The sequence below is a fragment of the Patiria miniata genome, unplaced genomic scaffold, assembly GCF_015706575.1.
Source record: "Patiria miniata isolate m_02_andy unplaced genomic scaffold, ASM1570657v1 HiC_scaffold_5, whole genome shotgun sequence".
NCBI lineage: Eukaryota > Metazoa > Echinodermata > Asteroidea > Valvatida > Asterinidae > Patiria > Patiria miniata.
The window spans coordinates 37,120,215-37,145,027 of record NW_024037072.1 but is presented as its reverse complement, the minus strand read 5'-3'; the positions used below and the strand labels follow the sequence as shown (position 1 = coordinate 37,145,027).

At 41.3% G+C, this 24,813-nt stretch overlaps 1 protein-coding gene across 4 annotated transcripts; it reads left to right on the top strand.

The window, feature by feature from the left end:
• The first annotated feature begins 79 nt into the window (after positions 1-79).
• On the top strand, positions 80-23,626 carry LOC119740464 (serine/threonine-protein kinase PAK mbt-like). Of its 4 annotated transcripts, none has more exons than XM_038215787.1 (12): positions 80-233; positions 9,863-10,079; positions 12,601-12,753; positions 13,478-13,977; positions 15,248-15,650; positions 16,449-16,625; positions 17,725-18,102; positions 20,119-20,255; positions 20,412-20,538; positions 21,460-21,585; positions 22,127-22,261; positions 23,236-23,626. In XM_038215787.1, the coding sequence occupies exons 2-12, from the start codon at positions 9,867-9,869 to the stop codon at positions 23,389-23,391; spliced, it is 2,505 nt and encodes an 834-aa protein (XP_038071715.1). In that variant the 5' UTR covers positions 80-233; positions 9,863-9,866; the 3' UTR covers positions 23,392-23,626. The 4 variants fall into 4 exon arrangements, with proteins under 4 accessions (XP_038071715.1, XP_038071714.1, XP_038071713.1 ...); XM_038215786.1 differs by having other exon boundaries at positions 15,248-15,656; positions 17,728-18,102; XM_038215785.1 differs by having other exon boundaries at positions 15,248-15,656.
• The last annotated feature ends 1,187 nt before the right edge of the window (positions 23,627-24,813 follow it).

The window sequence follows — 24,813 nt, the reverse complement described above, 5'->3', positions numbered from 1 at the left end:
ATGCGGGCGTCATTTTAGCGTCGCTGGTTGCCTTCAATATTCTATTATCGCGCATTGTATTTCAAAAGTTTTGGGCAGAGGACCAGCGAAGGGCGTCCTAATGCATTACACACGATGAATTCACCAATTCCGCAACACTGACTCACCGAAGTTTTGGGCAATTCATCAAAAACCCGGCATTTCTATTGCAGTGCGGTGTATACGGTGGAGGGTTGTGGTTAGCTGAGAACTAGGTAAGGTACTATTTTACTGATTACGCGTTAGCTTTATTTATAAAAAAAAATATTGAACGATGTTTTACTGTGATCGAAAATCAAACTCGACTGCTCGAGAGTCGAAGTCGAACTCGAAGTTCAATATTTAATTATGTTTGTGGGCCGCCGCCTTGCTTGAATCTTGAGCATGTTGAGCATGTCACTGTCAGCTGGAGCATGGAGGTAGAACTACCTCCATGGCTGGAGTTAATTACTCAAACTAGTGTAGGCCTACGTTCACATTAAGATTTTCACATAAAGACTTTATTTGTAAAATTGTAGTTTATTTACGCTTTAGACATGTTAGAAAAATAGAAGCACGATTTTCCAGAAGCACACTCGCCCTCCTATAGTAATAGTATTAAGCAAAGGATTAGGAAGTCCTGCCTTTTCTCAGACGTCTATTTTTCGTGTATTTTCCAGGTTAGTTTGCGCACGTTTGCGTATCTAAGTTTCAACATCAAAAAGATCACGCGCGTACTGGATCGGTTCCACTGTCAGTCACGTATAGTCAAGGCGCATGTGGCAACGAAAAAAGAACAACGAAAAAAGACCACGCGAGTGCAGTGGCGGCTCACGGAGCCAACGAGCTCCGTTAATGGCATGGTCTGTTTTCGTGGAGAGTCAAGACAATTTTCTAAGTATTTCCTAACAAAATTGGAAATGTTTCTCAGTCCCGCTCCCAGATTCATGTCTTATAATCATTTTTGCAATGACTGACCTTCATTGAGATAATATATGAAGGAAAAAGTGGCGTTAGGCTGCAACATTTTTTCCCGAGTGTGCTTCTATTACTATTAGCATGAATTACCGTACAATAATAAAGTCTAAATGTGAAAATCAAAAGTTGACAAAGTTCCACATTTTTGGGGTACATGTTCCAAGTGTGGCCCTTATTTAAGGAGGTAGTCCAGTAAATTGACCACATTTAACTGGGGCTAGGTTAGGCAATACACAAATGAAACTTAATTTAAGGCCACAACATTTTATAATTTGCAGTGGCTATCGTTTAAATATGGCATTCGACCGTTTGGTTCCCTGACCTGACAATAGGCGGACGCAACTTTGCGTGACCTTGGGTCAATGCGAGGTGAAAACAAGGGCGTGAACGACAACGTATAGCTTTGCACCACGATATTGTGTTCACCTCGGGATGTTTTCACCGCGCTAACGCGCAAGTTGCGTCCTATATTCAACGTCAGGATCTTGGCCAGGCTCTTGCAACCAGACCAGTCTATCGACCAAATGGTCCAAATGGTCCTCAGACTTTCTTTCCCATTTAAAAAGAATCCTCCAAAGCCACGGATCACTAAGAAAACAAGTGCGACTGCACGATAAGCTCTGGCCGTCTTGCATGAGAGTCTTCCATGAAATGATACAAATACTCACTTGGTCATGATTGTCAATTGAAATAAGGATTTCCCATTTTTATGAGCGAAGGTCACTGAAAAGCCATTGCAGTGGATCGAAGTGGGCACTTTGGCTCAGCACATGAGGGCGCTAAAACACTGTCCATGCAACCTCTCCTTCATGCCTCCTTAGAGGCAAGATAATGAGGCAGACACTAAAACCTGTCGCTACAGTTGCCAGTCTAACAACCTGTCATTCAAATTTTCTTGTGTCCTCAACTTGGATTACCCCATATTTGGCAGAAGTTTTCTTAACATCTTAACTTGATTTCCATTTCTTAACAAGGATGTAGTCGAAATCGTCACAAGTCCCTACAAGTCCATCACAAGTCCCTGCAAGTCCATCACAAGTCCTCCAGTCCCAATTCAAATCACAAGCTACCGGTATTCAAATGAGCTTTGACAACTTACAACATTGTAGCATTCCTTCATTACTGTTCATCCACTGTTTCTTGTGACTAAACTTGTGAAGTTGTGATTCACTTGTGACTGGACTTGTGATGGACACGACCACATCCCTGCAACAGAAGTTGTAGAGCAACAAGTGGGTGGGGACAACCCACTTTTTTGTGTGGGGGGGGGGGCATATTCAGTCCTGTAGAAAGTTTCGTTTCCAGCCATGCAGGAAAAGTATATTGCCAAAGTACAAAGTTTTGGTTGTTGACAATGCTTCCCATTGTTACAAAATCAGCATGTCAAGAATGTATGTCTCCTTTAACCCTAACCTTCCCAATCCTGTAAAATCCTCTTTGCAAAATGGAGGATTTTGCAGGATTGAGGCTACATGTATATGTATGGCAAAAGTGTGTGGCTGATTTCTGAGGATGCACTGTGTCAAGGTCTTAGGCTGGACCTTGTGTTGTTTATGCTCAGCTGTGCATGAATTTAGGCCTAGATTATACTTGAAATCCTCCGCACTGCTCCAGGATGTCACTGGCTCTGCCTCGACATTTTGACAGTGATTGCCGGAGGATTTTGCAGGATTGAGGCAGTGGTCACCCCTCTAAGGACCACATTAAAAAAATAAGAGGATTTAGGAGGATTGAGGCTGTATGCAATTTTTACATGGAGGCAGTTGGAGGATTTTGTAGGATTGATGTTACATCCTAGCAAAAATGCCTAGGGAGTAAGGGTTAAGCTCCCATGCTGCCAGGCTAATGTGAATCAGTTGCAACAAAAATGGCCTGATCTGATGCCACATTGATGGTTGTGTACAAAGTTTATGAGGAGTTGTGAAACTTTCCCAAGTATTTTTTAACAAACAGACAAAATGTTTAACTTTCAGCCCTCCAATGCATGTTTTTCCCCCCCAACATATTTGCAATAAGTTTGCACTGATGACCCACTATTTAACATGTAATTGTATGACTTACGCTATGTACGCTAGTTACCAGTGTTTTGTGCATGAATTTGTAAATTTGCTTTTTTCTGGCCATTCTGTCGTGCTTCAGTGCCTTCTGCATTGCTTCACTTTTTGTATGTTTTTGCAGTGACTCTCTGTACATGTACATGTATGACAAGGTTACTTTAACCATGGAGGTGGAATACACTTCATAACCTTTCACCTGAAGGGTTTTAAAGTGTTTGTACATATTGCACTGAGTAGGAGAGATACTGTAAAACTTGTTTGCTACTGTATCGTACATGTACAGGTAAGTTCTGTACAAACAATATGTACATATCATTTTGCACAGTAACGATATAAAATTGTGCACAGCAAAAGCTCCCTTATGTTTTCTTAAGAGGCCTTGGTTCAGTGCATACTTGGAATTGAATTAGACATCATTAGATTTAGCTTGAATGGTCTGATTTATACAGCCAGACATTTTCATGTGGCCCAAGGCACTTGTTATTTGCCAAAGACATAAGAGCTGACAGGCTCCTGAGAATTCCCAGACATTGGGAATAATGGACTTCTGTGTCCCTCTGGTTGCTGTGATTTTTTTCCCCAGTTATAGTGCATGTACATACACGTAGTAAGTTTTGTGGAAAAATAGTGTGGATGGACCAGACCAACTTAAAGATCTTTTAAACATTCAACACCAACGTATAATTCTTCTCTTTTGGGGGGGGGGGAACAGATCTTATTTTAGTTTATTTAAACCATAAAAGCCTTGCTCAAACTTGTCAAATTTGAACATTGTTAACTCTTTTGAAAATTACATGAAGATGAGCAGAAACTGCTGCAAACTGCTTGCTGACTGGATTGACCTGAGATATTCAAATCCAACAAAATTACAATCTACATGGCCTAATGTTTCAAATGTAGTGAGACATGGCAAAGCCACCACACAGCCGTCTTCGTGAATCCCCCCCCCCCAAAAAAAACCCTGTTTATCTGTCTTCTTTAACCTCTAACCATGAAGGCTTCTAGGCTTTTCAGGGTCAACTTTAATCACAAAATTCTGTTTTTAAAAATTGTACATGTTCGGGGAACAGGTACCTAATTTGTCCTTCTGGACTTCATGATGATATTTTAGAATTGGTACCAGTTTGGTATTACACAAAATTTTGTCCAAGTTTTCTTTTCAAAACCCTGCCCTCCCTCACGTTCAGTGACATTTTGTTTGAACTTGAATCAGATTTGACACTTGCTTCCCAATCTGTCTTCACCTGGCTTTTTTTCCTTGAGTTAAACAAAAATGGCAGGTTTCCTAGCAATAAATAACCCAGAGGAACAGGGAGGACCTTGAGGTCAAGACTACCCCTAACCCCAAGGGCATTAATAAGTCTACTGGAATGCCAATGGACAGGACAATAATGGCTCCCACACATAACAAGTTCCTTGTTTTTAACTTTGTGAATTGATGGTGCTATAATAAAGGCCCAGCCCTGTCCATGCAGAGTGGCTGTTCTGTTGGGCTGCAGACAACACATCTTTCTGGAGGCCAACTTGTTTAATGTTCATCTCTAAAATCCTATTCGTTTTATCAAACAATTCTACAGTACAGTTTTAAAAGCGTTCCACAAAAGACTGGCCAAGTCTTTCTGTACCCAATTTCGTGTGAAATTGACTTCATTTCTCAAGAACTTTGGAACGCCAAAAGTTGAGGCTGTTTTGAAGGTTTTCAGAGATTCAGTTCATAGGGTGCACTTTATTGCCGGTGTTTTTTTGTAAAGATGTGCAGTCATGGATTTTCTGTCTTGCTGTCCAGATGTACATTTAGGTGAGTTTGGATATTGTTTGAAAGTTGATATTTTTGAAATAATGAAGTTGTTTGACATATGTACATGTACTTATAAATTAAAGTTTTAAAACACAATAATCCACAGAGGAAATGTACAGAATCTGTGTGACGGACATGTTATGGTACAGCACTGTATATTGGTTCAAGAAGAACGTGTACAATGTACATTGTGTACATACATGTGTGTGTACAGTGTACTACAATGTACACGTATTTTGTGTGTATAATCAATGTACACACATGTCCATGGGACATGTACATGTACAATGTATATGTACATGTACATGTATGTACTGTGTAGGACATCCATGGCAACTGCCTGTTTATAAAGAAGGTATCAATTTCGGAGACAAGTACTACATGTACATGTAGGTTAACCAGTGACAGGTGCACGGCCATAGGCAGTATGGTTTGTTCCCATTTGCTCTCAATTTGCCAAATTGGATTTACTGGTACTGTACATGCAGTCATGTGCAGTGAAAATTGCCCCACGTAATTTATGTACGGTATATAGCTGTTTACATCTAGAAACACAAAGTTTATGGCATTTTGCTGGTTGCTGGTTAAGTGGGTTGCTGGTATATTACATGGTGAAATTACAACGTACAGAATATTATAAAAGTACTGTTCTGAAATACTACATGTAGGCTAGGTATGTACACATATGTGAAAAGGTAAGAAACTGCCAAATTTGTGAACGGCACTTTGTTGTGATGAACTGATACATACCATACGTGTATGTGTACATGTATGTATATTGTATCTTTGTTTACACACGTACATGTATCAAGGAGGCATTGTATAGTGTAAACGTGCAGCCTGTTTGGAAAAAATATATATTTAGATGACCTGTCTGAAATTTTGAATCATGATTTTTTTTTTAAAGTTGTAAAAATGGATCATGAAAATGAGTTTTGAATGATACATACATGTAACTTTAATAGTTCAAAAATGGAAATACGGGTATTTGAAGTCATTACCGCCTGCCGACGAGTTTCGTTGCCAACAGATACAGTTTGGTAACTTACAACTGTACTTGTGTACATGTATACATGTAGGCTTGCATTTATCCTGCTCATGTAAATGTACACTGAGATGCATGTACTGGTATGTAATCCAAATCCATTATCTCTCAGCGAATTCCAGTGTTTCCTGCATTCCACCACTACAGGAAATACTTCAGAAGATTACTCACATGTTGTAGATTTCAAAGAGATAATGGGTGTATTATAATGTACAGTCGACTCTGTTAGTACAAACTCTGTTAATACAAAATTCTGGTTATAACAAACATAAAGCCTTGGTCCCGACTGTGCATTTATGTGCACAATGAATGGGACAGATGTTCCTCTTAATACAAAATTCTGATATAACAAACAATTTGGCTAGGTCCGAACGAGTTTGTTATAACGAGACTCAACTGTATTTCATTCAATATTAGACCATAGAGCATAGAAACAGACATGGCGCTCATCAAATCATTACGGTATAACAGAATTTTTTTCTGTCACACTACACATGCATGTACATACACAAGTACATATTTTGTACAAGCTACATTGTATGCTTCTTAATTTCCTCAGTAATGATATTGACTAAAACACTAATTAGCTAATTAATTTAAAAGTATGGGGCGCACTCAATGACAGCCATACCGGTATCTGTAGGATAACTGCAACTGCGAGTTACTCTTACGTAATTTATCAAGCATGCAATGCACAGTGTTTGAAATTGTTCCAAACACACGCACTTGTTGCTTGAAATGTGTTCGAAATACGACGCAGCCGATGCGCGTTATGCAAGTTCATGCTCAAAATGTCGATGCACGTGGATGGTCTGTAGGAAATGACGTCATTTGAACGAGACCTATTCTGTGTTTTATGTGGTACCCGCTGCTATGTACATCAGATTCGAACCGGCCAACCGATCCCGTTAGCTCGGTGATCGAGTGGTAAGACATCTGCACTAGAAACATGAGAAAGCAGGAGGTCGTGGGTTCGAGTCTCACCCGAGTGATTTTTTCCAACTTTCACTCGGGAGGTAACACCCTGAGTATACAGTGTTTAAAAAACGTCGGTGAAGGGCAAAACCTAATTTGATTTATTCTGTGTTCATTGAGGAAAGTTTTTTATTGAAGTTGTGCATTTGTTCAAAAATATTGTTTGATCAGTACACATGAATGTCACTGATAACATTACACGCATGCAATTCATGTTTATTATCTTTCTGGCAAGTGCCCCTCAGACTGAGATTTGAAAAATCTTGACAGTTCTGTTTGTTGAAGGAATGTGATCATGTCCATGTACATGGCTTTTATCTCACAGATAAGACATGCCAATGTTGACCCACACTTTACTGTCAAGGTTTAACTCATCACTGACCCATATTGTGCCATGGTTTGACAGATTTGTAACTTAATAATGTAAAATATTTGATCTGATCTGATGAGATTTTAGGTATGTTCAGTTAGTTACAGTACTTGTATGAACAGAAACTTTAAAAGGGGGTCCTGAGCTCATATTCAAATTTGGATGCACTTGTATGGCCATGTTTTTGTAACTTTTAAAGTGACACACAATGTATGTAAATTTACACATGTATTGTAAACTAAGTTATTAGGTTTATCAAGAACTTTGTGTAAAATTGATCAGGGTTTCCTGTACTTTATTAACACAAAACCCTCCAGAGTTTTCCCTGATAGAAAATACATGAGAAAACATTGTATTTTTACTTTATCAAGGCTGCTGGCAATGCTGGGAAAGGTATACAGTACATGTACATGTGTAGCACAACCAATTGTTTGTTATTTTCTGTAGAGCTGTGTAATATTCACACTGCATAAACACTAAAAAGCCACCATAGCCAGTCAGTCAATAGACACAACCGCCGTACTTGGCCCGGCACAAAACACACAGGCCTATACATTTGTATACCAAACTGGTGGAAAACCTTTCCCTTTCAAGGTCACTGTCAAATTCCCTTCGTTTTCCCTGACTGAAGAAAAAAGGAAAATCCTTTTCAAGTTTTTTTCCCGTGATTTCCAGAGTGGCTGGTAACCCAGGTGATTTTGGTGCACAGGAAAGGAAAAAGAAAATGTGAAATTCTTACGCAAATAACCAACATGACCAATCCGGCATTTATGGTGCACTTGTACAGTAAATGTACATGTACATGTACATGTACATGTACATGTTTGTACAAAATTGAACATGTACAGTGTACATGTACATGATGTACCTCTCTCTTTCTCAAAAATGTCAAGAATCTGGAGTACCATCAGACCATGCTATGGTGACCCCTGACCTGTGGGTCATCTATCCTAGCATAGAGCTATGATACTAGCATGTTCCCACTGTGATCTATTTTCTGATTCAGTGCAAGCGCTCTCACATTTTAATCCAGGTTTCACAGCGGGCTACTGTCTCTTCAGAAGGGACTTGGGCTGAGGTCTAGGCCTACCGGTATTAGGTGAACAAAAATGCTGCATCCATGTACAGAGTCAACACAACATGAACATGTAAACAATTGCCACTTATAGTACATAATTATGTGGAAAGTGTTAAAGAATATGATAATGCTACCGGTATTTTAAGTAAAAACATGATGTTTTACCTTTATAATGTCAAACAAAAATTCCTGAGATATTCCTCAATCTTTCGACCCAGAAAATTCCAAGAACTGCTCATGTTTCTATTTGTTTCCATGTACAGTACAATGCACCTGTGGTTTTGGAAATATCCTGTGCATTTATTTTATGGCTATGTTTGTCAGGAGACTGAGCATAGTGTTTTGAAATGTTGCATAATTGGCGTACACAAATTTTTCTCAGAAACAGATTTAGTGTCAAAAAGTGTCACCTCAAACTTCCCCTTACTCTTCATGAAAATATGCTGTGAATTTGCTCTAACTACATGTTTGAGTTAAGGAAAAATCTACAAGTACAATGTAGGCCTATTTGTAATTTGCTGAAGATCAACAATTCAAAAGATATTGTTATGAATGGAATGTGCACACTAGTACATACATTTACATTGTACTGTTTGTACGACTACGTACCCGGTACATGTAGGCCTACATATTGAACACGTACATGTACAGTAACAGTATACCTTGTGAACATGTACCGTACATGCTGAACGAGAAAATATTTCTGCCAAATTGGCTTCATTAACCCTCACCTTTTTAAATCCTCCAAATCCTCTGTGCAAAATTGAGGATTTTGCAGGATTGAGGCTACGTACATCATGACAAAAATGTGTGGCTGATTTTGGAGGATGCACTTTGTCAAGGTCTTGGACCGGACCTTGTGTTGTTTATGCTCAGTCGTGCATAAATTTAAGGCTACATTGTATATTTTACCTAAACCCTCCGCACTACTCCAGGATGTCACTGGCTCTGCCTCAACGTATTGAGTGATTCCTGGAGGATTTTGCAGGATTGAGGCAGTAGTTGCCCCTCCGAGGACAACATTCAAGAAATATTTTGGAGGATTGTGGCTGTATGCAATTTTTACATGGAGGCAATTGGAGGATTTTGCAGGATAGAGGTTGCATCCTAGCATTACAGAAAAAAATATCCAGGGAGTTAGGGTAAAATTAATGTTCAGGTGAAGCATCAACCATAACGCATTGGTTTTATATGTAAAATCTTCCAAAGAAATGTCCACACTGGATCTCAATCTCTACTTGCAGTAAGTTGTTGCATTTTCTATCGTAGATCTTATGGACATTGTTCAGTCAGAGTCATATCGGTTGCGTCTCCTGTCCAATGGAATACTCTCCACTCACATCAAAGAAGCTTTGACCCTGAAAACTTCAAATCAGCTCACAATTTGTTTCACAATGTTTGGTTTTTTCCCTTAAATTTCTTTTGATCTTTTTTTTTTCTTTGTAAATTTACATGTACAGCACATTGGGACTTGCATACATGTACATGCAGTGAAGAATGCACGTCACAAGAATGGTTGATTTTTTAGCCATTGATTATTTTTTCATTCTGTTTTTTTTTGCAGAAAAATGTTTGCCAAGAAGGGGAAGAGGGGTCCCCGCGTCAATATCTCGCATCCTTCCAACTTTGAGCACCGGGTGCACACCGGCTATGACAGGGACTCGGGCAAGTACATGGGACTACCCCGCCAGTGGCAAAACATCATTGGTGCCGATGAGAAGAGGCCACGACCCATCGTGGATCCCTCGCTGATCACTCCTACCGAAGTGACCGGCCTGAAAGTGAGTATTTTCATATTCCTCACTGCTTATTCTACAAATTGTTTCAGCCATTCTGAAACAAATGAATAGAATTTTGTACACTCTGAGACCGGCTTTCCTTGTCATATTTTTTTCTGATTCCAACAGTTACATGCACAACATTCAAGTGAAGTAAAAAAATGTGCTTGTACTCACAAGTTCAAGTCTCACAAACAAAACCTGAATATTTCCCTTCTTAAAATATCATTTTGACTTTAACCCTAGCTCCCTACTGTCTTTTACTAAGTATGGACCAAGTCTGCCAAAATCCATCAATAACACTGCCTCTAGTACTCCATCAATATTTAGTCACACCAGGCCTGCAGGACCGAGGCCCCCAAAATCCACCATAATGGGGGGGGGGGGGGAATGGATCTTGGTGGAGTTGGGGAGGTTAGGGTTGTGTTACTAGTCATCACCTCAATACTTATGGAGTTTATTTGGAGCAGTGCAGTGTTCTCACTATGTATACATGTACCTCCATAATTTAATGTTGGTGTTTCAACCCACAAAATAGAGAATCCCCCATGCTAAGAACATACCGGTACATGTAGTGTATCACATGTACAATAAAAAGTTCTGATGTTGTAGTTTGTCTTCACAGAACAGGCTGCCACCAACATGACCAAGACAAGGAAAGAAGTGAAAAAAATATTCAAACATACCGGGGGTACCCGGTACTTAGTACATGTTACTAGAAAAATGCGAGAAAAAAAGTAAAACAGCTGCGCCACATCAGGCTCCCAATTATGTTTAGACAAATACTCGTAAAACATTCCCATTCCTGGAATAATGAACCCACAAAGTCTGTATGCACAACGATGACAAAAGTCACGAACCCTATCAACCTGAAGACAGTTGAATACCTTGAGTTGCATCAACATCCGAACGTGGAGATTGATAACAAAATACTAACATTATTGGTAACAAAATTGGAAAATAACTTGGGTAAATTGCTAAGGTCCATGGTTTTCCTTTCACTTCAGAAAGTCCATGACCAGAATTAAGCTTCCCTCCCCCTGTCAGGTTTGGCTTGACATAGGTCAGATAGAGAAAAAACAAATACCATTCTTACCAAAACAAACTGGGCAACGGTGAAAGTGAAAGTAAGACCAACACACCTATTCTTTGATAAAATTACACTCCTACGTTTTTTTGTTGTTTTGTAACAGTTTCATCATGCTTTATCAGTGTTGTGCAGACACAGCCCCTGCCTAGCCCTGCATTGATCAAAACATATTTTGAGTATTTCTTTCAATAAGGTTTTGTCATTCAAAACAAGAAGGTTTTGTAATTCAGTGTCCTGATCAGAAATTAATTTATCTCTCTCATAATGTTAAGTTCAAAAGCAAATGCCCACTTGTTTAGAAATGCAGAAGTACATGTGTAGCTTACAGAGTGTTTATTCAAATTTAGCCTGACCTTTTCCAGATTTTTCAAAATCCTTCTTGAGGTTTTGAAAATGTTTGCAGGATGGAGTAAGGTTGAGCCCTGGCACTTTTACATGACATGAGGCTTGATACCCAATGAAAGTTATATACATGTAGTAAACAGAATGTGTCATTGGATTCCTGCACAATAATGGAGGATCTTGGAATGTTTCTAGCAAACATACATTGTACTGTACAGTGACAAGGGACAAGGGTTACATAAACCTCCTGGTCTTCTGCACTTCACAACCCTTCAAGTTTTGTGAAACCACTGTCCGTAGCATTAGCACCCACACTTCAAATTCCTTTGAGATAATCTTCTATCATGTCTATGGAGTATGGATAACACTTCAATGACCCTTTTGTGCGATTAAGGTCAGAGCGAGCAGACAGATACAGTCACGATTCACTGCTCTCCACCATTGTCCACGGTGCTTTTTTTGTGCAGTGACTTTCTGTGTCACACCAGAAAACCTCGAGTGTGTTCGATTACTTCCCCCAGCTTACTCGCGCCTGGCTCCTCGCGTGATGACAGACATGCGCAGAGCCAAATAAACGGACGGTTTCGGGTAAAGTTTCGTGTAAGAGCTGGAAAGTTGAACTTTGACATGACACAGGCTGCATCCAAAGAGCTAGGTCTAGGTCCACGCCCATGAAAATACGCCGGGACTCGCTGACATACGTAGCCGTAGCTCTGGAAGCCCGTTTCGGACACGGCCTGAGGTGCCTGCCGGACGTCACGTTGGCAGCCATGTTTATTGTATGGCCTTATGGGACACTTACCCAAGTAACTGGCTCTTCGAGTCGGTTACTTGGGTCAGGCTCGAGTAAGCATGAGGAATTACATGAGAGGTAAATCGAACACTGTCACGCTTGCCTGAGTAAGCACAGGGGAAGTAATCGAACACAGTCCTCATATCCCTTCACCTGAAACTGACCTGTAGGGTTTTAAAGGGTTTAACACATTGCTCTGAATATTGACTTCCTTCTAGGAGGGTTAATGTTTACAATTGAACGACCTGCATATACACAAACATTCTTTATTTAATTTTTACCCCTTTCTCCTTTGACAGCAAATTGTACGTGGTCCAAGCTCACCGACCGGCGATGGACCCACCAACGGCTTTGGCTTTGAGCCTCGTAAAATATCGGTGGCCCGGTCCAACTCGCTGCGCAACCAGAACGCTGCCAGGCAGCGCCAACAGAGGGACAGAACGGAACCACAGGTAACTGCAAGTCACTTCAACATCCCGCAAAATGAGCTGAATACAGTTTGAAAGATTGCCAATCAGTTTTTCAATGATGACTTCAGTGTACTGCTGAATCCGGTTTTGTCTTATGCCCAACATTTTGATTTAAATTGCAAAATCAAAGGTTTACGACGTGCTGTCATAAAAAGTTGTTATTTTTCGCAGAAAAAAATGTTGTGTCTTAAGAAGTATTTACTGATAGAGTGTATGTCTGCATGATTTTATTGGGCATTATACAACACCTGAATAACTCCCAGTCATCTGATTGGTGGATCGTTGATCACATGTCATTGAATTATTCGTACCAACGCACGGCGCGCGCGTCGCACGCAGCGCACAGTGCAATGGAAGTTCTATTGCACTGTGAATAGAACTTCCATTGCATGGTGTCGCTGCTGCTGGTGGTGGCGCTGTTTTAAATCGAGATGAATTGAATATGATTGTTCTTAACCCGTCGAACAGTTTGCATTAATATAGATATGATGAACTTGTTGCACTTTTAAACAGTTTTTAACCTGAATAAATTGGCTATTAAAAGTCTCACCTCATGAAATTATTCTTACCATTGCACTCACAAACATTCATTATTTGTATACTATTGACTTCTTCCAGTGATGCACTGTGGTTAAATTGGAACTCACAAAATGTACTTTGGCAGTTTTCTGAGTTATGTACATTTTGACTTTTGCAATTATTCTAGGTTCCAGAGTCAGTTCCCGAAAACGATTGGGCTGCTCCAGCACACCCTTACGACCAGCCACCACCGGGCTACTCCACCTTCCCCCGAGGTCAGCAAGGCCCCAGGGGACAGCCCCCACCCAGGGGGGAACCGGGACCCAGGGGAGATCCTGGCTACCGCGGTGACCGACCCCCTAGGGACAGAATGGACTCGCACGACCCGCGGCAGAGAGGCGGCACCATGGACAGGGGGAACATGCCGCCCCGGCCCCTCTCGGAGCACGCCGATCGCGGCAGGGGGAACTACGACCCACGGGGGCCGGCGAACGACCCGCGGATGGGAGACGAGCACAGGGGACCGGTGAATGACCATGGCAGTATGCAGCGTCACCCGCGGGAGAACCGCAACAACAGCCGGTCCAACAGCTTCAATAGCAGGCAGGAGCTGGAGCAGCGGGAATGGAGGGAGCCCCCAAGAGACGGACATGGGCCAGGCATTGGGGGCAGGCATCCCGATCAAAGGTACGCATATTTGATAGTCATATCTTCGTTTAACCCTAACCCCCTTGAGTGATGTACTAGGCACCTTTCTCACTCTTGCAAAATCCAACACCATATGGTAACTCAACAACCAGGGCCAAGTTCGGACAAGGACCATTAGTCGACTAGTGGTTGATTTGTGACGTACCTTACGCATGCGCACTGATAGCAACGTGCGAACGTCTCTAGTCAAACACTGGTCAAAATGTCATCGCAAAACTTCTGGATCCTGGCTCTCTGCTAGCATTATGAATGCGCGCGGCTATTGGTTACCAGCGAACCAACCAACCCCAGTAGGCTGGTTCCAAATAGTCGACTAGCGTAGTCAACCACCGTCGACTAGACAGAGTTCGGGCAAACGTTAGTTAACCATTGGTCAACTATAGTCCTTGCGCGAACTTGTCCCAGACTGTTGGACTCTGATTATTGTGGTATGCCTGACCCCATATAAAGCAAAATCAGTTTACTAGTGCAGTAGTCACTCCTACAGATTCCAACAAAACAAATTTTGAAGGGGTGGTTAGGGTTAAGTGAACATCAACCATTTTCCCCCACCCTGGTTTTTCTGATGTTGATGCTTAGACAAGTTCCACATTTGCTATCTGATGCCAAGGTGATCCAGAATGATAAAGTTTCGCATTACTTGATTAGAATTTCATCAGGATAAGTTTTCATTTTGATTATTTGCAAGGTTTCAAAGAAATCAATTATTTGGTGGCAGCTGTGCCTATATTGGTGTAAGGTGCATTTCATATGCTTGATTTTTTGTCATTGTTAGGAAACTGTTTGTATGCTGTATCTTATAGACCTGTTGCATCTGACGTGGCACCTGAGGGCAGTGTTGTGCATGAGCAGGACAGTCTGTACTTTCACTTGTCACTGAATATAAAATAACAAACAAAAACCTGCCCTCAGTGTGGTGTGCAAGGGAAGCCACACATTTATAAACAACATATGCCAGAGCTATTATAGTTGGGAACAGGAAACAACTGGATTTCCTTTTTTTTTTTATCCCATTGCAGTGCTGTTACTGGGTTGTACTACATGTATATTTACAAAAGTCGGAAATTTTAAGGTTTCACCGTTATACATACATACATTGTATTCCATGCGAACTTGTAAATGTTACTGGATGTATGCATAAGCAGATGTCTTAAGAGTTCCATCTAACAGTAAGTCACTTTTTTTTTAAATAACGTGTATGAACTTCCCAATACTGACTCTTTTCATTGTGTGCTTTGTTTGCATGTAGACATATGGATCGGGACAGGAGGCCAGATCCGCGTGGACCTGAACGGGCCCCACCCCCTGGGCATCACGGGCAGCCCGGCCCCCCGGGTAGATACCAGGGCAGACCCCCAGGGGGACAGCCTCCCCCTGGGGTAAACGCACACCCGGGCGGACCCCCTATGACGCAGCGAGACGGACCCCCTGGTGGCCAGCCTGGCGGATACCCTCCCGGTCACCCAGCCAGGCACCCTGGGGCAAACCCCGGTGGGCCCCCTGGGGGTCCTCCTGGGGGACATCACGGCAGGACTAACTCGCCGCGTGAGCAGCAGAATTTCCATCAGCCTGGCCCTGGTGGGGATAACAGACCCATGGGAAATGGTCCACCATCTCAGTCTTCCAACGAACATCCCAGGCAGCTTCCACAGGTAGGGGTAGGTCTGAAAGTTGTATTTGTTTTAATACGTTGATATTTTCAGGGTTTTAAACCACTCTGAAAATCAGGGAAAATGTTGAAAATGAGTTTCCATTTTTGCAGTCAGGGAAAACTTGGGGGATTTGGAGAAATACACCAACAATCGAGACAAACTCAGGGAATTTGACAATGACACAGAAGGGAAAGCTTCTGATGTGAGTCTTGTGCATTGTGTTCCACTCCAGCAAACTCTGCAAACAATCGTGATTTTTTTTTTGTTCATAGCCTCTGGGGAATCGTTGGTAATGTTTGCTTTGTTCGCGTTTACAAGTGGAAAGCAGCCAAGATACATGAAAAGACTCCCAGTGAATAGCCATTCGGAATCGATGTAATAAAAAAAATGTGTGTGCTCTGAGACCAACATTACTTGGCTTACGTTGTCATGTCAATGGAGTTGAGTTCTGTTTGTGATGAAGATTAATTGCTGTTTTCCTATCAATATAAAAGTTGTTCACTTGTGAGTATGAAATGGAAAGAAAAAGTCCACCGACGTTTAGTTAGTGAAGTATTTCTTCACAAAATTTGAATTATTGGCTGCCAAACAATAATTCGGCTCTCGCATGGATGTGTCATTTGTGCACAAAATGAAAACCTGAATTACCCAACAGAGGGTTGCAGACACCTTAACTTGGAATTTTTGTTTTTGCTTTAAAACAAAAAAATCAATTGAAATTCGTTTGGAGACTAAAATCCATTTTTTGGAGAGCATGAGATATGCAACTTTATAAGCTCTACTCTTTACGATTCACAGGGTTATCCAGTGGATGACTTTTCCCGCATGAATCTGAACCGTAACGAGCCCCAGCATCATCGGTCCCCAGCCTCCTCCCATTCTTCCGACAGTCACCCAGGGCCTGCCCACGGCCGGCCCCACGGCCCTCCCTATGGCCACAATGAACCGCAGAACCGCTACAATGCCCACCAACAGGTATGCTTGTGATGTTCAAACCTGGACCGTTTGTCGTTTGTGCCTTTTTTGTGTTTGAAGCAACAAAAGTGCTCAAAACCTAAAGACGGGTGCTAAACAACTAGCCCGGTGTAGTTTTAGCTCTGGTAATGCTGTACATTTAAAAAAAAAACACCACAAAATTCTGGATCTTGATTTCTGATTCAAAAGTTTCCAAATCATATTTTGAATTGCGCAGTCTCGAAATCAGCATTTGGGACATGATTCTTATTCAGCCGATTGTAGCTACATGATGTCACAAACTGAACCGACGAATAATAGCAACTGCGTGCACATGTGCGTCTTGAAAATGCTAGTTCCTATGCACGGATTCACCAAAGTACAAACCAACTACAAACAGAAATTTTCAAAAATGAGTCACTTGACACATCCTCTGGAAAGACCTTCTTTTATTGTTTTCTTCAAAATGACAGCATGCCAGAAGGAATAATTTCACAGGGAGTTTAGTGTCATTACTGTCTTTAAACCAAGTAAGCTTTTTAACAATAATTTGGTCGGTTATTTTTTAAATTGATGCAAATGGTCCACTCTACCTTTAACCCTTTGCTAGCGAGCGTCCTAGAAACGTTATAATATGTACATCTGATCCTGCATCCAAACAATCTGTTGAAAAGGTTAAAAAATAAAACAGTTTTAAAAATGGGCCATAATCTGCTCTTACACAATCAGTTCTTCTGTACTTACACAATCTGCTCTTCACTTTTTTTTGACAAAGAGTCAACAATGTTCATTAAACAATGTCCTTGTTTAAATTGCTGGTAGGTTGATTTTTACATTTTACATTTTCCCATTACTTCGAACTATCTTACCGTCAAATATTTACATTGTCCCTCAGATCCAGGCGTACAACAGCAATGCATCTGAGAGTACCACATAACTTTGTAACCGTCGAGGGGGGTCATTTTGCATGGCGTCCTTGTAAAGATGTGGGTTTTCGTGTAATTATTGCGTAAAGGCATTTGAGGGTACAACAATTTGGACTTTGCAAATTGAACCGTTAGAGTGTACGTCTTGATTCATGTCCTGCACTTTTCTTAAATGCGGATTTTTACCTTACCAGCAGGGTGGCCCACCTCACATTCAAACAGACCCAGACGATCCGATGATGAACCAGCGCATGCATCCCGGACCGCAGCATCACCCAGAGCAGCAGCAACCTATGCAACAGCATCACCAACAGCAACCCCAACCGCAGCCCCAAGGCCAGACCCCATCCCCAGCCGGTGAACAACGCGTCTCCCACGAGCAGTTCCGGGCGGCCTTACAGATGGTGGTCAGCCAGGGCGACCCGCGCCAGCACCTGGACCACTTTGTCAAGATCGGGGAGGGCTCGACGGGGATCGTCTGTATCGCCACGGAGCGGGGCACGGGCCGACAGGTGGCCGTCAAGAAGATGGACTTGAGGAAACAACAGAGGAGGGAACTCCTTTTCAACGAGGTCAGTATATGCTCAGTAATATCAAGTTTTTTTCTGAGTCTCGGAAGATCAGGGTTCCTAGCCATTCTGGAAATCAGGTGAAGAACCTCGAAAATTAGTTTCTATTTTACCAGTCTGGGACAATTCATGGAATTTGCGAGAAACACCAAAAATCTGGGGACAATTTTGGAACGCTCAGAGAATTTGACAGTGACCCAGAAGGGAAAGAATTTTGACCATGACGCGTATGTGCGTCTCTGTTGCATATGGTGAAGAAAGGATGGCTATAAGGGAGGCCATTGCTTGTCAACAAGCTGCCCATGTATTATCAGTATCTTAGTTGCTTTGCTCCAACCACCTCTTGACTTGCCAGCAACCTCGTTAAAGAGCAAATATTTCCCATTAACTTTTGGGACATTTCTCGGGGAATTATCAGGGAAAATCAAGGAATTTTGTTTTCATTAAGTGCTGGGAACTGAGGATACTGGAACATGTGATGCATTATTTAATATGGTTAATATAAATCAAATTAGGTTTTGCCCTTCACCGACGTTTTAAACACTGTATACTCAGTGTGTTACCTCCCGAGTGAAAGTTGGAAAAAATCACTCGGGTGGGACTCGAACCCACGACCTCCTGCTTTCTAGTGCAGATGTCTTACCACTCGACCACCGAGCTAACGGGATCGGTTGGCCGGTTCGAATCTGATGTACATAGCAGCGGGTACCGCATAAACTATTATAAGATGGAATTTTTGCGCCGGGGTGATATAAATCAAATAAGGTTTTGCCCTTCACCGACGTTTTAAACACTGTATACTCAGTGTGTTACCTCCCGAGTGAAAGTTGGAAAAAATCACTCGGGTGGGACTCGAACCCACGACCTCCTGCTTTCTAGTGCAGATGTCTTACCACTCGACCACCGAGCTAACGGGATCGGTTGGCCGGTGTCGAATCTGATGTACATAGCAGCGGGTACCGCATAAACTATTATAAGATGGAATTTTTGCGCCGGGGTGATATAAATCACCCGCTGCTATGTACATCAGATTCGAACCGGCCAACCGATCCCGTTAGCTCGGTGGTCGAGTGGTAAGACATCTGCACTAGAAAGCAGGAGGTCGTGGGTTCGAGTCCCACCCGAGTGATTTTTTCCAACTTTCACTCGGGAGGTAACACACTGAGTATACAGTGTTTAAAACGTCGGTGAAGGGCAAAACCTAATTTGATTTATATCACCCCGGCGCAAAAATTCCATCTTATAATGGTTAATATACATATCTTCCCCTGTGTATGACAGTTGTACTTTAGAAAACAGATTTTCCTTGGCATAACTATGCCTAGTTGAAGTTCATGATGTCAAAATGGGCAACTAAGAGATATTTCCTGATAAAAAGTTGAGGGCATGCAGTTGCCAATATGTCACACCTGTACAAATGAACACTGGTGCCTGTCCACTTTTTAGCACCCATGCTGGACATTTGTGACCCGCTCTTCAAAAATGAGTCTGTTGTGGCAGAACTGACATTTTGAGTTAACAACATTAATAAAATAGGAATGAAATATGCTTTCATTTGACAATATTTGATATATCATGGACCCCTCTAGGACATTTGGTTGCATTATTGTGCTTGTTTAATTCTGTCAAGTTTTTGCAAAGCTAGAAACGTCTCAATGGAGAAAAAAGGGTTTGAAAAATGACAAATACACTGTAACTAACCAAGAAAAGCACAAAAAAATCCTAATTTTGTCAGTCTTTTTCGTACAATATCTAAATTTCTGTGCAAGATATTTGAACTAAAACTATCAAACAACGAAAATATAACCAAAACAAAAAAATCCAAATTTTGATCAAATTTTCACTGTTTCCATCTAAAAATGGCAAAAGCTTGAAATCAAAATATGCGACATCAGACTCATTTTTTCAAAGCGGGTCACATTTATCAACACTGATTGGTTGAAACACCGTGGGGCGGGGTCATAATGGATCGGTCAATTGAATAAATAATTAATTTGTGATGTTATTTGGCTGTACTAGGTTGTCATCATGCGGGATTACAAGCATGTCAACATTGTGGAGATGTACAACAGCTACCTGGTTGGGGATGAGCTATGGGTGGTCATGGAGTTCTTGGAAGGTGGTGCTCTCACAGATATCGTCACACACACTCAGAAGTAAGTCTTGCACAAAAATGTCTGGTCAATTCCATGGAATTATAAAACTCGATAAAAAAAAATTTAAATAATTTTTTTTGAATATGCCAGCGATTATTCAAAAGAAACTCTGAAACAAACATGGTCTATATCCTTTTTGTTTTTTGTTGTTTGCAGACTTGAAGAGGAGATGATAGCCTACATATGCAAGGCGATCCTCAAAGCCCTAGCCTTCCTGCACTCACAGGGTGTCATACACAGAGATATCAAGAGCGATAGTATCCTGCTAACGCATGACGGCAAGGTGGGTTGGAAAATGTGGTTGTTTATGGACCCTGTGCCTAAGGACCTGCCAACAGGAAAATGTATAAGTAGTTGTGTTTTTAAAAGGACATTCTGGTACCATTGCCATATTATGACCATACTCATTGACTTTGTAGGGTTCCTACAGTCGTGGAAACAATCCTGAAAATATCCTGGAATATAAAGCTATCCATGGTGGAAAGTCATGGAAAAGTCATGGGATTATGATATTTTACAAGGAGTCTTTTACAACTAGTCTTGGAAAGTTGATATTTCAAGGAAAAAAGTCGTGCAAACATCATTGAATCCTGCACAACCCATGATGATTTCAATTTCAATTCCAACTCAACTCAGGAACATTTCTTTAGTTCCATCAAAAAACAAAGAATTCTGATAATTTCATGGCACTTAACCAGTTCACGCCGGGATTATTTTGACAAGGACGGAACGAGGCGCGGGATTTCTTTTCACTCGACCTCAATGCCAGGCGGGTTGAAGCCATCACCCTCGGGCAGCACACTCTTATTTCCGGCCTCGCTCGCTGCGAGCGGGTCACTGACAGATATTTCGACCTCGCTCCCTGCGTGTTTATCCGTCATCCGTTCTGAAAACCGCAAAACCTTTGCGGGTATACATGTCATTCTGCGCGAACTGGTTAAAGACCAAAAAACCAGTGGACAAGTGCAAACAAACACAAACAATAGCCGAAGATGGACTAACGAACAAACATACAACAGGGTCAGTGACATAACATAATAATGAGACTAAATGAAATGCCACGAGGAAAGGAGGAACAAAAAGCTGTTCAGGGCGGAAAAAGACAAAGATAGTATGCTAAAAACAATTGGCTGTGTTATATCAGTGTTACCTCAGTCAATTCCAAGATTCCCTCAATTGCAACTTGTACCTCTGTCTTTCACAGGTCAAACTGTCTGATTTTGGTTTCTGTGCCCAAGTCTCATCAGACATGCCTAGGAGGAAGTCGTTAGTAGGCACCCCGTACTGGATGGCACCGGAGGTCATCTCAAGGTTACCTTATGGACCAGAGGTAAACACACTTTTCTCTCGCCCTCCAACAGGCTTTTTTTTTTTAAATACTGCTCCAAATTGACCAAATTTTGGTCACATATCTGTGAATCAGTATTTTTTTCCCCAAGTGACAAACTGGAGATCATACCCCAAGAGAGTGCAAGTCAATAATGTATTAATGAACACTTTGGAAGTGAGAGCTTGCAACGGAAACCTTGCTTTGCGTCGAGGAAAATGAAGATGTTTTTTTTCTCAGTTTTCACAAAAAGTATATCTACTGAGCTAATATTTTGACGGTTTAGTATTTTGATAACCAGTTTCAGATGTATGGTATTGTTGTTTCTTGAATCGTCAAGATACTTTTTTTTTGCAAATGGTGTTTATTACTGTTAAATGAGTTGGCTTTGCATCAGGTTTCAAAAAGACAACACTGGGCTTGCTATACCCACACTCTTTATTTAAGTGGGAGACATCGAGGTTGAGATCTGATTTTGTCATGTGTATTTTTGCTTTCTTTGCGTGAGAACTGATTGCATATGTCTGTTTGTTGGACATTGCAGGTTGATATCTGGTCTCTGGGCATCATGGTTATGGAGATGGTGGATGGGGAACCACCCTTCTTCAACGAGCCACCACTGCAAGCCATGAGACGTATCCGGGACATGCCGCCTCCTAAACTCAAGAACCCACACAAGGTAAGCCTTTATAATCAAGCAAATTTCTATGTGACACATGATATATCTGAATTTTTCAGACATTTCAATTCAAGATTGAGAGTACAAGTGCCATAAAAGATTGGGATGTTCCTACTTCTCTATTTCTAATTGCACATCGGCGATTCCAGCGTTATGTAATGTCTGTGAGAGAGTTGTTAAGAGCTCAGTGAATAAACCTGAAAATGTCGTTATCAAATCTGATACATCCATCATCTAGTAATGGCCAAGGAGATTACAGACTAGGAGCTTGGGATCATTTCTCTAGATATCATGTCACTGTTACGGACACTACACTTGCTTTTATAAGGCTGGAGTTGCCCATATGATTTCTTTTAAGACACCCTGCTTTATAATGTGTACATTCTTTTTGACTGCAGGTTTCCTGTTTCTCTTTAAAACCCACTTGATAAAACTGCGAAGTTTCGTACAAAAAAAGTTGACATGTTCTTAAACTCATGATTTAAACTAAGTAATAGAAATGATCGATATAGGACAGAAGTGTATATAGTCCTATTACATGGCACTGAAACATTAACCCTCCTACTAGGAAGTTGCTATTCAGAGCAATGTAGAAAACCCTTTTAAAACCCAGCAGGTCAGTTTCATGTGAAGGGATGTGAAGTGTTCAAGTAACTGTGTCACACAGACAGTCACTGCACACACAAAAATAGCACTGTGGAGAGCAGTGAAGCGTGACTGAATCTGCCTGCTTGCCCTGAGCTTAACCACACAAAGGAACTATGGAGGGTTTTGAAGTGTTAACCAAGATTACCACAAAGGAATTTGAAGTGTGGGTGCTAACTCTATGGGCAAAAGTGGTTTTGCTAAAAACTTGTAGGGTTGTGAAGTGCAGAAGACTAGTATTAATTTGACTTAAAACTGACACACTATAATTTCATTAGTATGAAAAACACAGAAGCATCGTAACTTTTCTTTGTGTTTTTTTCTCCAAGGCCTCGCCCCGTTTGCAGGGCTTCCTGGAGCGCATGCTAGTGAGGGATCCCTCCCAGCGCGCCTCGGCCTTCGAGCTGCTCCAGCATCCCTTCTTACGGACGGCCGGACCGGATTCCTCCCTCCTGGTACCCATGAGACAACTCAGGCACAAGTAGGAAAAAAACTAAATCCTTCACTTGTGCGCCTCGTTTGTAAATACAAAAATAACACTCATGTACAGTACTTGTGTAAAAAAAAATATTTTCCAGTTAGGTTTTGTGGGATGTTGTGTAGAATTTGTATTCTAGTGTCACTTTTTAAAAAGCTGTAACCAAAAAAAAAAAATGTTCAAGAAAACTAATTTTACATAACAAAAATATGCAAGGAGTTGTTTCTGCTTTGGAAGAAAAACAAAAACGTATATTTTTCAGTAGTGAATACCTTTAAGGACAGCAACAGAAAAGCCAGTTTTTGAAATACGCTAAGCTACAAAAGGGGCTGCGTTTTGTTGGTGCGTAAAATGCTGGGTGAATTTAAAGGCTTTAAAGTGCATTCACTGCGTTTAGCAGCAGTAGTTTTTCACGATGATTTTTGAAGTGCGGACGTGCCAAACTTTTCAGAATATCCACCGAAATTGAAAAAGTGACAAATATTTTGCGATAAAACAAATTTTGAAATGGTTGTCAACAAAGCATTCTAGTCTCACAACAAGTGTTTTTGTTTTCATTTGTTTGTTGTTGAGCTATCCTAGCTATTTTATTCCATGTTTGTATTCCAGTTCACTTCGTGCACTTCACTAAATTCTGTATATTTTGCTGCCATTTGTACTTCCCATTCCATTTAGTGCACTCGTTCCAGGTTCGCCTATCCTCTGTGAATTCCTACCTTTAAGCACAAAATATTCTGTACAGATTTTTTTGTTTATATAATTTCTCGCGGTGTATTAATTAAATAATCAGTATACTCAATTTTATGTAAGAGACGGATAAAATAGCACTGTACCAAAATTATTTTTTAGTTGTTTTCCTAAACAATTTGTAATGGCATAGCAAGTTTTAATTTCTGGTATTTATGTAAAGGTAGGCATATATGTTTAATTTCAGTTACTGAAAATCAAGAGGGTTTACTAATTCTTCAAAGAGACATAGACTTTGTGCGCAAACAGGTTTGCATGCGCATACTGGTTTGCGCGCATGTGGCGCGAAGTACGCACGATTATGTTTATACCAAATGCGCACAAAACAGTGACGTCTTCACGCGAGCACCAGACACTGTCGAGAATGCGTTGGAGTGTCCCTCCCAGTGGTCTCCCCCCACTCTCTCTCTCTCTAACCGTTGAGGGGGTGCTAACTTGTGCACGGAACCCATAGGTACGGTGCCATACAGCTGCTAAGTACAGATTATTTCTTGACAAAGTTATGTAAAGCCTAGCTTATCTACGTTAAGCTGATGCAGACTGCGCAGACGGTACGCAGAACTGGCGGCAAAGTTGCACCAGCGTCTGCGAGATAATTTGCTTGTGTCTGGGTTGACGATGACATTATCACATGAAATCTTTCCATTTGTCTGCGTTATAGTTTGGGTCTGGTTTGCGTTGC